The sequence below is a fragment of the Vespa crabro genome, chromosome 1 (assembly GCF_910589235.1).
Source record: "Vespa crabro chromosome 1, iyVesCrab1.2, whole genome shotgun sequence".
In the NCBI taxonomy this organism is placed as follows: domain Eukaryota; kingdom Metazoa; phylum Arthropoda; class Insecta; order Hymenoptera; family Vespidae; genus Vespa; species Vespa crabro.
The window spans coordinates 22,865,812-22,882,167 of record NC_060955.1 but is presented as its reverse complement, the minus strand read 5'-3'; the positions used below and the strand labels follow the sequence as shown (position 1 = coordinate 22,882,167).

The 16,356-nt window shown below is 26.1% G+C and overlaps 4 protein-coding genes and 1 long non-coding RNA gene across 7 annotated transcripts; 3 read left to right on the top strand and 2 right to left on the bottom strand.

Moving 5' to 3' along the window:
• The first annotated feature begins 118 nt into the window (after positions 1-118).
• LOC124431789 (GPI ethanolamine phosphate transferase 2) lies at positions 119-4,202 on the top strand. Of its 2 annotated transcripts, none has more exons than XM_046980072.1 (13): positions 119-602; positions 699-897; positions 980-1,189; positions 1,264-1,452; positions 1,541-1,883; positions 1,989-2,185; positions 2,261-2,506; positions 2,600-2,778; positions 2,845-3,023; positions 3,094-3,247; positions 3,317-3,617; positions 3,706-3,878; positions 3,970-4,202. In XM_046980072.1, exons 1-13 carry the CDS (start codon positions 457-459, stop codon positions 4,199-4,201), a joined length of 2,748 nt encoding a protein of 915 aa, XP_046836028.1. In that variant the 5' UTR covers positions 119-456; the 3' UTR covers position 4,202. The 2 variants fall into 2 exon arrangements, with proteins under 2 accessions (XP_046836028.1, XP_046836038.1); XM_046980082.1 differs by having other exon boundaries at positions 464-602; positions 785-897.
• A 308-nt stretch (positions 4,203-4,510) lies between these two features.
• On the bottom strand, positions 4,511-6,454 carry LOC124431796 (mannose-1-phosphate guanyltransferase alpha-A). Its single transcript, XM_046980094.1, has 5 exons — positions 6,156-6,454; positions 5,490-6,066; positions 5,108-5,384; positions 4,759-5,023; positions 4,511-4,681 (listed from the first exon to the last, which is right to left on the bottom strand). Exons 1-5 carry the CDS (start codon positions 6,193-6,195, stop codon positions 4,581-4,583), a joined length of 1,260 nt encoding a protein of 419 aa, XP_046836050.1. The 5' UTR covers positions 6,196-6,454; the 3' UTR covers positions 4,511-4,580.
• A 263-nt stretch (positions 6,455-6,717) lies between these two features.
• LOC124431801 (serine/threonine-protein phosphatase 2A activator) lies at positions 6,718-8,955 on the bottom strand. Its single transcript, XM_046980105.1, has 8 exons — positions 8,491-8,955; positions 8,338-8,423; positions 8,039-8,242; positions 7,754-7,971; positions 7,541-7,665; positions 7,330-7,430; positions 7,101-7,208; positions 6,718-7,026 (listed from the first exon to the last, which is right to left on the bottom strand). Exons 1-8 carry the CDS (start codon positions 8,528-8,530, stop codon positions 6,892-6,894), a joined length of 1,017 nt encoding a protein of 338 aa, XP_046836061.1. The 5' UTR covers positions 8,531-8,955; the 3' UTR covers positions 6,718-6,891.
• A 702-nt stretch (positions 8,956-9,657) lies between these two features.
• LOC124426645 lies at positions 9,658-11,640 on the top strand. Its single transcript, XR_006942772.1, has 2 exons — positions 9,658-10,805; positions 11,020-11,640. It is a non-coding gene; the product is annotated as an uncharacterized LOC124426645 (long non-coding RNA).
• Positions 11,641-11,940: 300 nt separating this feature from the next.
• On the top strand, positions 11,941-14,522 carry LOC124426633 (protein disulfide-isomerase A6 homolog). 2 transcript variants are annotated; one of them, XR_006942771.1, is made up of 7 exons: positions 11,941-12,127; positions 12,407-12,600; positions 12,660-12,887; positions 12,996-13,205; positions 13,283-13,608; positions 13,685-14,057; positions 14,209-14,522. XR_006942771.1 is itself a non-coding variant. In XM_046968565.1 (6 exons), exons 1-6 carry the CDS (start codon positions 12,112-12,114, stop codon positions 14,001-14,003), a joined length of 1,293 nt encoding a protein of 430 aa, XP_046824521.1. In that variant the 5' UTR covers positions 11,941-12,111; the 3' UTR covers positions 14,004-14,522. The 2 variants fall into 2 exon arrangements, 1 of the variants encoding a protein (XP_046824521.1); XM_046968565.1 differs by having other exon boundaries at positions 13,685-14,522.
• The last annotated feature ends 1,834 nt before the right edge of the window (positions 14,523-16,356 follow it).

Genomic DNA, 16,356 nt, shown 5'->3' with positions numbered 1-16,356 from the left:
AATGATATACAACAAAAATTAATACCAAAGAACAATTATGAAACGTGATAAAAAAAATTGTTCTTATAGAATAATAAAATAAAAGAATCAAATATTTTTATATATAATATAATATAGAATATAATATTATCAACAACGAAAATAACCAATATGATAAGTCATTTACAATTGTTTTCCAAATATTACTTTCATTTATCCTTAAAACGCGGGAAATACAAATTATTATCAATTTATCTGTTTTCGATGACATAACCTACAATAATATTAAACATTTTATCTTTGATTATAACATAATATAATAAAAGTTTGCACTTTAATTGCGAATAAAAAAAGATTTAAAAGACTTTCAGTTATTTTAGCAATTTTTTATCGAATCCAATCACAGAAATTTTGACACACAAGTAATCTACAGAATATTATAAAATATTTATACTTTTTATTAACACAAAAGTGAATATGTATAAGAATATTAGATCAATTTATACATTAATTGTTGGAATTTTTTCTACTGCTTTATTTATTTATGGATTTTTTCCTATAGTACATTATGATAATACCATAGCATCAATAAATGATATACCACAATTTATAAATAACATAAGGTATGTTATGTGTCTAGGTTTGAATAAAAATATAAATCATTTAAAAAATTTAGTTGTAAACGTGTATAGTATTTTTTTTTTTTTTTTATATTTTAGAATAGAAAGAGATACTTTATATAAACCATTAGTGAACAAAGTTATAATTATGGTAATCGATGCATTTCGTTGGGATTTTGTATCAGATTCGATTGGAAAAGCTGCTATGCCAATAACAAATAAACTTATAGAGAATTCGTTTGCATGTTTATTGCAAGCGAAAGTAGAACCACCAACAGTGACAATGCCTAGAATAAAAGTATATATAATTAAATTTATAATTTTATCTTAATAAAAAATATTATCAATTATCTTTATTAAAATGTATTAAACAAAAATAGGCAATGACAACAGGGAGAGTACCAACTTTTGTTGACATGGTTTTAAATCTGGGAAGCCAGCCTATATTAATTGACAATATTTTACTCCAAGCAAAGACTCATGAACATGATATAATATTTTACGGAGATGACACCTGGCTGAAATTGTTTCCTACAATATTTAAACGTTATGATGGTACTACATCATTTTTTGTTACTGATTTTACAGAGGTATGCAATAATTGATGATATATAGTATAACGAAATTTTATATTATTTATAATTGTCTAATATAATACATTTAGGTAGACAATAATGTTACAAGACATATAGATGATGAACTTCATAATAATGATTGGTCAATAATGATTCTCCATTATCTAGGATTAGATCATATTGGGCATGTAACTGGACCATTTAGTTCTTTAATCAAACCAAAACTTACTGAAATGGATAATATTATAGCACAAATATATTCAAAAATTGTACATTGGGTAAATCGATAATAATATTAATCAATATTTCTTTATATTATTGATACAATGATTGTTTGAATTATTTCAAAATTTTATGTTTTACCAGAATGAAAATGGTAATTCTGTTTTGTTTATAATTTGTGGAGATCATGGTATGAAAGATTCTGGAGGTCATGGTGGTGCAACGTTACAAGAAACTACAGTACCTGTCATTGCAATTGGAGCAAATTGTTCTAAATCGCATACTCGACCAAAAAAAATAGCTCAATTAGATTTGGCAGCAACATTGTCTGTGATATTAGGTTTACCTATACCACATTCCAATTTTGGAAGTGTGACATTAGATTTATTAGATAACTTACCTATCTCTAGAAAATTATTTGCACTTTATTACAATGCAAAACAAGTTCACACTCAGTTCAAAAAATTGACTGACTACAACTTTCAATGTGAGTATATTACATAATGTATATCTATAGCAAATAAAAAAGCTTTTTTCTCTTTTTTTTTTTTTTTTTTTTTTCAAAAATTTGCATTTAAAATTAGTTTTACAGATGCTCATCATAAATACATGGATGCAGTAAAACTTCATCTTGCTTGGCTAAAATCAGTTAATAATTCGTATGAAACAGGATATGATGTTATAGCTGCTTATCGTTCGGCACTTAATGAAATGAAAGAAATATTAGTAAAAAATATGTTAAAAAATGATACGCATTTAATGATTACAGCAATGTTGTTTCTGTGTCATGTATGTATGACTTACTCACTTCAATGGATAAATAATCAAGGATATATATAGAATTATCTTATTTTTATATTTTAGATCTTATGGATTTTATTGCATGACCAATATCATTCATTAGTGACTTTTAAAAAAGTATTAAAGTTATTTATGACAAATTTATTGTTATATATAATAATAATTTCTTTCTGGAGTTTTGAAATTTTAAGTTTATCTCTTTTTAATAATATAAAAAATTGTGTATTTATATTAAGCATTATTGGACTTTTGTTTTTAAACTGTTATTTCCTTGCTAAAATAAAATATCATCATTATTTTAACATTAAGGTAAGAATTATTGATAAAGATATATAATGTAAATGATAATACATATGTATAATTAATGTTAAAATATGTATTAATATAAATTTTTTCTTTTAGTTAAAAAATTATAAAACATTCGAATGGATTTTTCTCTGTGGAATATTAATACATGCTATAAGTCTAGGTAGCAGTAGTTATGTGGAAGAAGAACATCAAACTTGGTATTTTTTTTGGGTTTCATTCCTTGTACTATTGCTTTGTAAGAATAACAAAATAATAACAATGAAATCTTTCAAGTAAGTCTAATATAGCTTTTAATTATTATTTAAGAAAAAAAAACTGATCTTAACTTACATTTGTAGGATACGTGTATATAGCACACAATTTCTAATCTCTATTGAAATATTGCTATTGCTCGTTGGACATAGAATATTTCGAATGCTAAACAGTACTGGTAATAAATATAATCATCTTCCTGATATTGCAGGATATTTAATGAAAGAAGAATCAAAAGTCAATATAACAATCTTTGTCATTATTGGTAATTATTCACATATGTATCTATATTATAAGTAAAAAATGTATTTTAATTTAAAAACTTGTTGTTTTAGCTCTTGCACTTTTAGTATGGATTGGTTTTGTACATGAAAAATCAATCTATAGATGGTATGGTTTATTCTTGAATATAGGATTGTCTCTTTGTATTTATCTTCGTCACACGAACAATCAAACCATCATACCTATATTATTATATCCTTCATCTAAGTAAATATCTCTTAAATTATATATTATAAAATAAAATATAAGAAAAAAAAATATAATTAATTTTTTCAGAGATGTAAAGGAAGTACTAATATTTTGGAATTTATTTACAATATTCTGTATATTCTCTGCATACAGATTGATTTCAATAGCAAAACGCAATAAAACAAATTTCTTATATTATATCATATCTTTTCTTGTACAAGCATGGATTATGGTATCAGCATTATTACATCAACCATACAATTTAATATTACTTCCGATACAATTAATAGTAATTTATGTAATAAATTCAATATTGAAATATAATAATATAGGAGAAATTAATATATTTATAAATGCCTGGATTGGAAATGTATTTTATTTTTATCAGGTATTAATATATGCTATTTTTTCTTAAGAATTTAATAAGAAAATTATTGCAGCGTTTATTTTTAATTGTTTTATATTATCTTTTGTAGGGAAATTCTAATAGCCTTGCTGATATTGATATTGCAGCAGGCTATGTAGGATTGCAATCCTATAGACCTGTTATTGTTGGAATGTATTTAATTGTAAATACATATTCTGCACCAGTTTTGGCTTATCTTTTAAACATATATCACAGAACATTATCGTACAAATCAGTTCATGAGTAAGTATATTTCCGATTGCTAATTAATTCTTTTATTATATAAAATCGTATATATGAAGAACTATTCGTTATTTATTTTTTGTTTTTTTAGTTTACACTATGTACTTTTGTCAGACAACAGGATTTATATGATATGGAAATTAGTGCCAGTTATTATTTATACGTTTATAATAACAATTCAAAAACATCATTTATTCATATGGAGCGTATTTGCGCCAAAATTATTGTATGAATCAATCTATTTAACTGTTATGAATTGTACTATATTGTTGTTGGAAACGATTATTTTGATAGAATATATAATAAATAAGTATATTAAGTAAATTCGTATTGTTTGATAAATCTTTTTACACTTTCATTGCATAATCCTAGTATTAAATAATTGTTATATAAAATTTTGGTTTATGTCATTTTTTTTTCTTTTCTAATTTCGATAAAAATTGACTCGTTTCATTATATTTAGAAAAACAATCTATGATATATAATACAAAGTCATTGAACCTCAGTCTATCATAATTTTGGTGGTTATGCACCTGAATGATGGTGCAATGATAAATATGTATAATAATTGACTATAAATAATATTCTCTTTTTACACATGTTACGTATTCAATTAGTATATGTATAAATTGTGCGTGAATGTTATTACACACATTTATTATCATTTTAATTATTTCCAATGATATACAAAAAAAGAAAGATTTATAAAATTATTTCATTTTTAAAATTCCTTGTCAATACTTTGTGCGGCAATACAATAGAATTCAAGAGAATTTTTTCGGATGCCAAAGTAACACTTGTGCCTGAAATAATGTCAAATTAATCATCAATTGTTTGTAGAATATGAAATAAGATTATAATGAAATTTTCTAATTATTACCGAGTATCGTAATTGAAGGATTTAATTTGCCATTAATATTGAAAAGAGATAAATTTTCCATCTTTGCAAATGGCCTGTCAGGATTTGGATCACATAGAGTACCTTCCACTCGTGCCCATTCTCCTACACGACTACCTTTTCCTATTATACTATTCAAAATAATAGTATGTGCTTGAATATGCGCATTGGCCAATACAATTGATTCTTTAATTCTTACACCAGCTTCAATAATCGTATTCATCTCTATACTAACATTTGGTCCTAACTGTAACAATAGAATGAATTGAAAACATCCTATCTCTTAAGTACGGTTTTTGGAAAAAAAACTTCAATATTAGAATAATTTTACCATAGCAGATGGATGAACAGAAGCTGTTGGATGAATGTATACATCTCCAATAATATTACATGTACTTCCATTTGGAGAAGTAAGATAATTTGGACGTTTTGTTTTATATAAAGCTAAATAATGTCGATTCGCATAAATTGCAGATCCTGCCGTTTTTACCTGTGACCACCACCTTAAAACAGGCAAAGCAAATAAACATCCACTTCCTGCTAATCGTGTTAATATATCTTGTTCCAATGCAATATTAGCAGGGTCTCTACCATTTCCATTTATTTGTCTGTCTCATTGAAGAAAAAAATAAAATTAATAACATTAGAATATATAACTGTAATAAGATTGTGATAGAGTCTATTAATAAATATTTTTTATTAATGATACCTACAAAGAATTTTCTTGCTGTTGACTAGCATAAAAAACATCCGCCATTGATTGAAATATGTCAGGAGATGTTATATATATTCCACAATTAATGAGAGTAGATACAAATGTTGATGGTTTTTCAACATAATGTGCCACTTCTCCTTCCTTATTCAAAACCATACATCCGTAATTTAACGATTGTTGTCTAGTGGCTTCCGTAGCCATAATAGTAAGTAATGCTTTTTTTTCACTATGAAATTCTACAAGTTCTGATAAAGGAAAATCAGCACATACATCTCCATTCATTACAAAAAAATATGTTGGACTACCAGAACGAATTTGATCTCGAAAATGATACATTCCACCAGCTGTACCTAATGGTGTAAATTCTTGCAAATACCTAATAATTACACCATAGGTGCTTTTCATATCCGTAATAAACTGTGATAATTCATTGGCAGAATATGAACCAATTATTAAAATTTCTTCTAAATTAGGTACTTTAGAACATGCTTCAATATGGTGTTGAATCATAGGTAAACCGGCAACTGGAAACAATGGTTTAGGTATATCTAATGAGAGAGGACGAAATCTGGTCCCTATAAAAAAAATAAATAAATTATAATTGTTTAATTATATTATTTATCAAAATATTATTCAACAAAGCAAATTTTTTAGGTTAACATACCTTTTAAAGGGCCACCAATTAATATAACAGCTTTCAACATTATTTGTTGTAAAAATATCTTGTTAATAATAAAGATAAAAAAGATATTTGAATAAATGTAATAATTTTGGTTAAAAAATTATAAGTAATTAATATCCACCAAATGGTCTTTTACGGCTAACAAAAGAGTATTTTTATGGACAAATAACAACATTAAGTAAAATAAATTTATAAATGTGTATATGTAAATACGAAACACTTATCTACACAGATAAGCATACATTCGACCACGTCGCGTCGATTGGTATCATTTTGAACATAACCTTACAGTTAGAAATATATAAATACGTACTCAAAATTATGAATTGTTTTGATTATTAAAGTAAATAGTATATCATATTAGATGTTAATGAAAATTTTAATATTTTTTAATCACCTTTCACATTACAGTAAAACTATTTTATTCATAAAGTTACTAAGTTCATATACAATAATATATATTATAAGAATAATTATCTATTAAATATTTATATAACAGTAAGACATATTTATTTAGATATTTTACTTAAAAATTAAAATTCTGTTGCTTTCATTTTTAAATTTATTGCCAAATAGTATTTCAGGCTATACTTGAATCTTAAGGAAAATCTAGGCCTAAATATCATCACATGATACAAGGTCAATTTATATTATTTTTATAGATAATATATAAATGAAAGAACAAATGTACTAATTCATAAAATGTATTAAGCTGTTATTAATGTATTTGCGATGGTGGTTGTACCGGTGAATCAAAGCAAGCACCTCTGACATTGGGACAAGTAGTAGCTGGTTTTATTGGTAACAATGATCCAAATAAAACATGTTGAATTACAGGAAACTTTGATAGTACCTGCAAAATAAATTTAATAATATCGATTTATTACAATTTTATTATTAATAGTTATTACATAATATAAAGTTTACCTCCACTTTATACATCTTAATAAGCCCGTTATTTACTTTTGCCCACGAATTAACAGCACTCACATTCCACAATTGATTCGAATGTTCCGCGAATGGTCCTATCTTAACCTAATATGATATATCTGTCATAATTAAGAGCAAAAATTGAAACTTAAAACGACATTAAAATAAATCTATTGTTTTACTTATTATTTAAATAATGTTCGTATAGTCTTAATCAAGTACATGCCTTTGAGATAAACTCTATGCATCCAAGAAACATGTACTGTTTTGCATGCAATTCAATAACATCTTGATCTACAAAGTGGCGAGGTTCAATACGTGGATGGCCTAAAATTATATATATCTTATATTTATAGAATATAATTATGTATCATATATCAGTTTTTCATCATCTAAAATGGAAAAAAAAAATTAATCATATATAAATAATTCTTTACCAATCAATTGAGAACTTCCCCATATGAAAGGTACAAATTGATAATCATCCAAACTCCAAACACCATGACTACCTGCTGGCTCCATACGATATGTAATTTGCAGTCTACGTACCAACTGTAAATATCTATTTAAGAAAAAAAAAAAAAAATATATGTATATATATATGTAAAAACAAGAAGAACAAATAAATTATATCCCAGAAAAGCTAATACCTATTGAATACTTTTATAGCAACAGCAACTTTGTCATTTTCTGTAAAAGCTCTAATTTTAAATAAACAACATAAAAACATTAGAAATGCCATTTCATGCCCTGTCCCATAATCTATACGTGTTGGATTTCCAAAGCTTTCATATAAATACTGAATTATTTCTGGTATAGCTCTGTGTAAATTTTGTGGCAACGCTTGCTGTAATTCTTGTATACCTTCCTATAAAAACTTATTAATATTAAACTTTAATAATTAAAATACATATAAAAACAAGATATAATTTTACCTCTTGTAACTTTGCATGCCAGGTTCGAAATGATTTATTTCCAAATCGTTGAGGTTGTTCAGTTGGTGGTATTTGCGTTATCCATTCATCTAAATTATTAAGCATTTTCAAAATATTTTCTACCGCAGGAGATTGTTCACATTTGGAGTCTAAAGATTTTCCTTCTATAGATTTATTTAATGCTAATATAAATCCTAGATATTCCTACATAATATGGAAAATTTATAAAAAAAAAAATGAATAATAACCAATGCATAAATATTTTATAATAAATGTTAAAAAAGAAAAAAAAAACTTACAAAATATGCTTCTGATTTTTCCCAAACAGACATATCAACTGGAACTTTAATAGCTCTACTTGGAACAACAAATACATGTTCATCAGCTGTAATAAAAAAAGAAATAATTTTTAATATTATTCATTATAATATTAGATAATAATATATACGTACATAATTGTGATTCGTTCATATTATTTGTTGACGTTGACATAACAAATGATTGTTTTTGATTAATATGCGTTTAATAATTTTAGATGAAGATTACATATATTTTGATTATATATGCGTAATATATATTTTATAAATTTGTTATTAACATTAATCGAATCCACAATAATTATAAGATTAGAATATAATACCGGTTTCAACCAATTTAACCAATCATGAAATGTATTTAGCAAACCATTGCATTTTGTTTAGTTTTCATATTTGCAACAAAAAGCAAATTTTTATTGGTTCACTTTTTACTATAAAACAACTTGATAATAAATTTCAAAAGCCTTTTACTATTCTCCACGAAATATTTAAAAGGACCACATTTAATTAAATTCTATAATAGAAATATCGAAATTATGAATTTTTTCTTAAGGCTGCTTATCAACTTTTGCTTCGCAGTATATGCGACTTCAGCGCCAAGTATGGGCGAAATATGAACTACGAATACAAGCGGGAAATATTATCCTCAATCATGCGTCTATCGTATCGGTTTAACCTTATGTTGATTATTCCCAACTCACGCGAACATAATTGATTTCGTGTGGGTAGAGTAAGTAATTTAATAGATTACGAACTCACATTTTTCAGTCTCTTATATATATATATATATATTAGATTCGTTTAGATACGACGTTGATATGCATTTATATTACAATAAAAGCCATAAATAATAATAAATATAATTAACAAATATAATAATTAGTATATAAATTTGTGAATTTAAATAAATTTATCTTATGAATTTTTACTATATCTTATCTATTTGTCTGTAGAAGTATAATTGATAATGTAAAGTGTCAGTATTTTAGTTAAAGTCAATCATTTATCATTTACATAAACATTTTCTCTTGGTTTTGAATTATATTTCTATAACTATCGAATTTTAATCATTAATTTTACAAGTTTAGACTAACATAGTATTCGTTTAGCTAGTTCTATAAATTCTTATATTTCATATTTTTAACATTTCTATATTTTCATATAATAAATCGAAAAATTACATTCTTCGTAGAATGGCGGCCGGAGAGGACAAGTGGTGTATTGCGCATGCGCTTGAATCCACTTAGTCCTCTTGTAGTTGGCAATTCTGTCATTTTGAATTGTTTTGTTGTATCAGTTAAAGGAGACTTTCGTCGTCTCGTTAATTATAGGTTATTAATATATTATTTTTTAACGTATATTTTTATTTTACATATCAATCAATTTCCCAAAATGCGATTTTTACGAATATATGTTTGCAAGTTGTGGCATTGTCTTTTTTAAAAGATACACATGGAAATAAAATCAGGATTTTGGTTTCTCCTATGGTAGAGATACGACGTCATACTTATTTCACGAATTTTTCAGCTTTATTTTCACGATATCGATACTTTTCTCGTACTTTAATGATATTCTAATTAATAGTTCTTCGTTAATTAGCCATGTTCGATTATATAGATATCTTTTTTTACAGACAAATATCATTAAATCCTACACGCATATATATTCGCATACAATTAATTTTCTACTCTAATAATATCGATTTAATATTTTTTAGCTTTCCAAGTAGCGTACAAATTAAGAAAACTACGTACTACGTTAGAAATAATATTTGAAATGCTAATGTTCCTGTATTCGCATGTAAATCTGTTTTTAAATAAATACAGCGATGCTTTTAATAGAGAGAAAGAGAGAGAGAGAGAGAGAGAGAGAGAGAGAGAGAAAGATAGTATTAAGATATAGATAATAGCTTGAAAATTCTTTCACTAATGTTTACAAATTTCCAATCTCTAGAAAGTAGAAAAACGCAATGTATGGTTTTTGTATACATATTATTATGAAAATTTAGAAAGTAAATATCTATATCGGCAAAAACAAATGTAAACAATCAAAGGACGATTGGGAACTTTCCTGTTCGTTCTTATTAATGTGCTACGTAATTATCGTTCGCACAAGTAACTCTCCAGAAGTGTTTAGAACTTTTCTCACTTCGTTAATTCCAGTCCACTTAACTTCTAATTTATATTATATTAAATTCGCAAATTTATATATTAATTATCATATGTGTTAATTATATTTATTAATATTTATGGCTTTTATCGTGAAACAGATACATACCGATGTCTGTATTTAGAACGTATAACTTCAAGAAGGATATTACTATCTATCACAAAAGGATTTACATATGAGAGAAAGAAAGAAATGTATAAAAATTATCGAAAGTATTAATTTATAAGTTTATACGTTTAGAAAGAGTCTCGATGTGCACTGTGTCGGAGAAAATTAATTCGGTAATTGTCAAAGTTATTATATTAAATTGTTTATATTATACAAGACAAATTATCCCGAGATTAAAATTTTTATATATAAAATTTATAAAATCAAATTATTATTTTAAGTTTCTCACACGTTTCGATCTTCGTAACGTTTAAGTGAATGTACTATTGTTTAAATATTAATTTATTGTTAAATGTGTTTCTCTTATTTCTTTATTTTTTTTCATAGATACATTTTTTCGAAGAGTGAACAGAAGTAAGCTTCTCCGTACGATCATCATAAAACGCATTTCTTTTTGTTTGAAATGATTCATAAAATCTATATATCATTTACGTACACAAACAAACGGCTATTTCATGAAACAAACATACCCCATTGAACGTGATATGGAAATCGATAGTGTGGATGCGAGTTTCTCTTTTGCCACTAATTTCGATGGGCGTCATTATAGAAAACTTTCTCTTCATAAAATATAACAAAAACAACGTTTATACCAACAGCGAGTCCAAGAGTAATAATTCTTAGCCAATTTTAATGAACAAGATCTCATTTTAAAGATGAAGGTTTTTTATGCGAGAATATAATTTTTTCGAATTTTTGAAAAAGCTTTATTTTTGTGTGTCAAGCTATTCTCGAAAAGCCATCGTATTTTTTTGGACGCGATTGTATTATCAGAAAACAAAGCTTTTTTAAAAAATTCGATAAGGTCATGTTCTCGCTTATCTCTCTTATAACTTCATCTTTAAAATGAGACTTCAATCATCAAAATCGTTCAAGAATTATAGTTTTATTTATTGTCATTATAAATCAAGATCTAATGAAAATATTTCATTAAAATATTTCATAATATTGTAGTTCTTCTTTTAGTTTTTTTTTTCCCCACACGCTTTTACATCATCGACCAATAAGATTCGTAGGATTTATACATCAAATATATTTGATTCTTATCAAACTGCATTTTCCAAATGAATATAATATATGTGTAAATTAATTATAACATTAAAAAGTAGAAAGAAATTTATTGTAATATATAATATTAATTAAATAAATTTATTTTATGATTTACGATTGATTTTGATCTGTTTTGAGAGAAAAATTGTAAATAACATTGTATTTTGTTCTTTTTGATAATCATGAACCAATCAGAATTGTCCACGAAAAGCAGTAGGCGAGGAGACCTAACCGCGAACGAAAAGAACGATCTTACTTTATATGGATAAACGACACGTTACGATTCAGTTGTATACTTAATGAATTGTAGTGAAAGATAATTTTTTTTTTTAAAAGAATTTCTAAACAGCTATTGAATCGCTAAGAAAAATGCAGATTCTTTTAGGTAAGTTTCAATGATTTTTAACTCGTTGCATATACTTAATGTACCGGCTTATCAATCTACCATCATACATTATGGGATAATATTTTTCTTTTTTATTCTATAAGAATACATTAATTTCTATTTCATTTGAATGATGTATATTGTATAATGCGAAAAAACTGAATCAATATCGATTTATAAAGTAATTAATTATGATGGTTTTCGTAAATGCATGTCAAATTTGAAATTTATCTAAGTCATTATTAACACTTATTTCCAAATAAAATATTATTGTTTCAGGACTGCTAATATTAATTACTGATGTATATTGTTTGTATTCTTCGAATTCGGATGTCATTGATCTCAAACCAAATAATTTTGATAGTTCAGTAATAGACAGTGAACATGTGTGGATTGTGGAATTTTATGCACCATGGTGCGGACATTGTCAACAATTTGTACCAGAATATGACAAAGCTGCGACAGCTTTAAAGGTAAATTGTTGTAAACAATAATTTGTCAAACATTGTTTACCTTTATATTTTTACATTAGGGAATCGCAAAACTAGGAGCTATAAATGCGGATGAACATAAATCTCTTGGATCTAGATTTGGTGTACGTGGTTTTCCAACAGTTAAAATTTTTGGTCATGATAAAAATAAACCCGAAGATTTCAATGGACCTCGTACAGCAGCTGGTCTCATTGATGCTGCTACAAATGCAGTTTCTCAGAAAGCATATGCAAAATTAGGTGTCAAAAAAGGTGGTAGTGGTAATAAAGTAAGTGATATGCTTCTTTATTCAAATATATATATATATACACACGCACGTACAAACACATTTAAATAAAACTTTAAATACTCATAATGATCATTTTAAAATGTATAGCAAACTAAAGATTCCAAGGATGTAGTCGAATTAACTGATGAGAATTTTGACAAATTAGTATTAAATTCAGAAGATATGTGGTTGGTTGAATTTTATGCTCCATGGTGTGGACATTGCAAAAATTTGGCACCTGTCTGGGCTTCTGCAGCTACAGAACTTAAAGGCAAAGTAAAATTAGGAGCCCTCGATGCAACTGCACATAGAGTCAAAGTAAATTATTTTCTTCATTCGTATCTTTAACTTCATACTACATTTTCATTATATTTTATAAATATATTAAATTACAGGCGAGTCTATATGAAATAGTGGGATATCCAACCATTAAATATTTCCCGTTAGGCAAGAAAAATGCTGACTCGGTACAGGAATATGATGGTGGCCGTACTAGCACTGATATTGTTAACTGGGCTTTGGATAAACTGGCTGAAAATATACCAGCACCCGAAGTAGTTCAAATTGTTAATGAAAAAAGTTTAAGAAGTGCATGCGAAGATAAACCACTTTGTGTAGTTTCAGTGTTACCGCATATATTAGATTGTCAGTCAGAATGTAGAAATCAGTACTTAAAAGTTTTAAGTGATCTTGGAGAAAATTACAAAAAGAAAATGTGGGGGTATGTATCTTTGCCGAATATTTTTACATTATATTTTTATGAAAATTTCATTGTTATATTACAATTGATTTTATAGGTGGGTTTGGTCAGAGGCAGGAGCTCAATCGAACATAGAAGATGCATTAGAAATTGGAGGATTTGGTTATCCTGCTTTAGCGGCAGTAAATATTAAAAAAATGAAATATTCTCTGTTGAAGGGAAGTTTTTCCTACGATGGAATAAATGAATTCTTAAGAGATTTAAGTTATGGACGTGGTGGAACTGCTCCTTTGAAAGGAGCTCAGTTACCTTCTATACTTGAAATTACACCTTGGGACGGTAAAGATGCTGAACCACCGCAAGAAGAAGAAATCGATCTTAGTGATATAAATTTGGATGAGAAAGATGAATTGTAATCATTGAAATATCAATGAAATCTTTTTTTAATGATGCTGTACTCAGTCTGTCAGGTATGCTTTTTCAGAGCAAGAATACGTTACATTTCATTATGTATAACGTAATAATTCTCAATAGCGTATGTTTTATAAAAAAAAAAAAAAAAAAAAAAAAAAAGAAAAAGAAAAAAAAATGTTAAATTGCCTATAATATTTTGCTTTTCAGCTACAATATGTTTCAGTATTGTATGTATCACTGAAAATCAATCTCCAGGTGGTCTCTTTTAAATATATTAAGTTTTCGAAATATCGATGCTTGAATTATGGAGAAATATAGTATTATGTTTGTCAACTACTTGGACCAAAAGTTATTTGGAAATATCATTTTATAAAAATCACATTGAAAGTATGTCTGTATTGCATAAACTGTATTTTTCCATGATATAAGCGTCCCTTCCAAGAAAGCCAATTACATAAATTTATGTAAACTTCCTAGAAAAAAAAAAAGAGAAAAAAAAACAGACAAACAAAAAAGAAAAATGATGCATTTATATATAGCATTAATCCTTGTAACATAATCCTTATTGTTTTAATATTTTTTTTATACCTAACTTTAAATTAAATTTTTTCTATCAGTGTTTCTTCTTTACATATCTATTCGTAAGAAAACTAATAATTTACTACACGTATCACACAAATAAAATTTTTTTATATTTATAAAGAAAAAAAAAAAGTGCATTTTTGCTCATGCCTGGGATTCTCTGTAAAAGTGTAATGTCAATTAACATGCTAAAAAAAAAAAAAAAAAAAAAAAAAACTGAATTCCCCATATATGTAGTAAATGATTCAATTTCAATGTAAATTGTACATTCCATGTTCTTTGTTTTTTTTTTGTCTGCAGTATGTATTCATTTTATGTCATCTTTGTCTTATTAATCAACCTCTCATTACAATGAGTCTTCCATCATTGGCAGAATTAACATTAAATATGTATTAATTGTGTGAAATTATGTTCTCTCTGAGAGAAACATAATAATTTATTGTAATAATTATCACGATCGAATAAATTTTTCAAGAAAATAATATATATATATATTTTGTGGATTTTTTTTTTTTTTTACAAAAATTTAAGTATCTTTATAGACTTTGTAATAATCTATGAACGGTTATAACTATTGATAAATTAACATAATCATATAAATAGAGAGTCATTATTTTTAAATATGGAAGCTATAAGAAATTGCATTTTTAGTAGCATGATTGAAGATCAGGATTAATCTTTTTTCTTTTTTCTTTTTTTTTTTTTTTTAAGAGGTATTAAATGGGCCAGAGTATACCTATTCTCAAATTCATGCAACTATTTTATGTACACCAACCACACATGCATACATTTATATAATATATCAATTAGGATATATAACAAATTAAAAAAAAAATATATATATATATATAATAAATAAATAAAAAACTAATACCAAACAAATCCGCATGAAATCGAGAATAGAACCTCTGTTTTTATTGATTTAACTCAATATTTCTTATTACGACTCGTATAATCTTTGTAGTAATAGTAGTAATAGTAGTGATGATGGTAATAATAATAATAATAATAATAGAATAGCAGCAGTAATAATAATAATAATAATAATAATAATAATAATAATAATAATAATAATAATAATAATAATAATAATAATAATAATAATAATAATAATGATGATAATGATAATGATAATGATAATGATAATAATAATGAGGATGTTGATAATGATGATAATGATGATGATGATGATGATGGTGACGACGATGATAAATAATGACAATATTATGATTATGACAACGATAATGATGATAACGATGTCATGATCATAATAATAAATCATTATTTAGAATTATTGTACATCGATATATTATTTAATATAATCTATATAATATATACTCTATATTAATATAGAATTCTATTTGCATCGATTAAATTTTTAAAACTTTATATTTATCACTTGCCTTATAAATCCTGGCAACGAGCAAAAAACACTTATCGAAAATGAAATATAACGGCACAGCATCATTATTAATATTTCAAATCACGTCACGTGGAGAATGCTGCGCGGAACGGCACAAAGTTAAGGAGAAAATGTAACGCTTTTTTTGTTATCTAATAAAGGAAGTTAATATCATCGCGATTAGAAAAGAAAAAAAAAAAAAAAAGAAAAAAATGAACATCTCTTCTTCCATTTTTTACTTTTACGAAACAGGACACATACTCCTTATTAATATTCAAATATTGGACACATTGTATGTGTCTTTCAAACGTATCATACCTTTTCCCATAATAACATAGTGGGGTAGATCACACACGTCACGGTGCGATTAG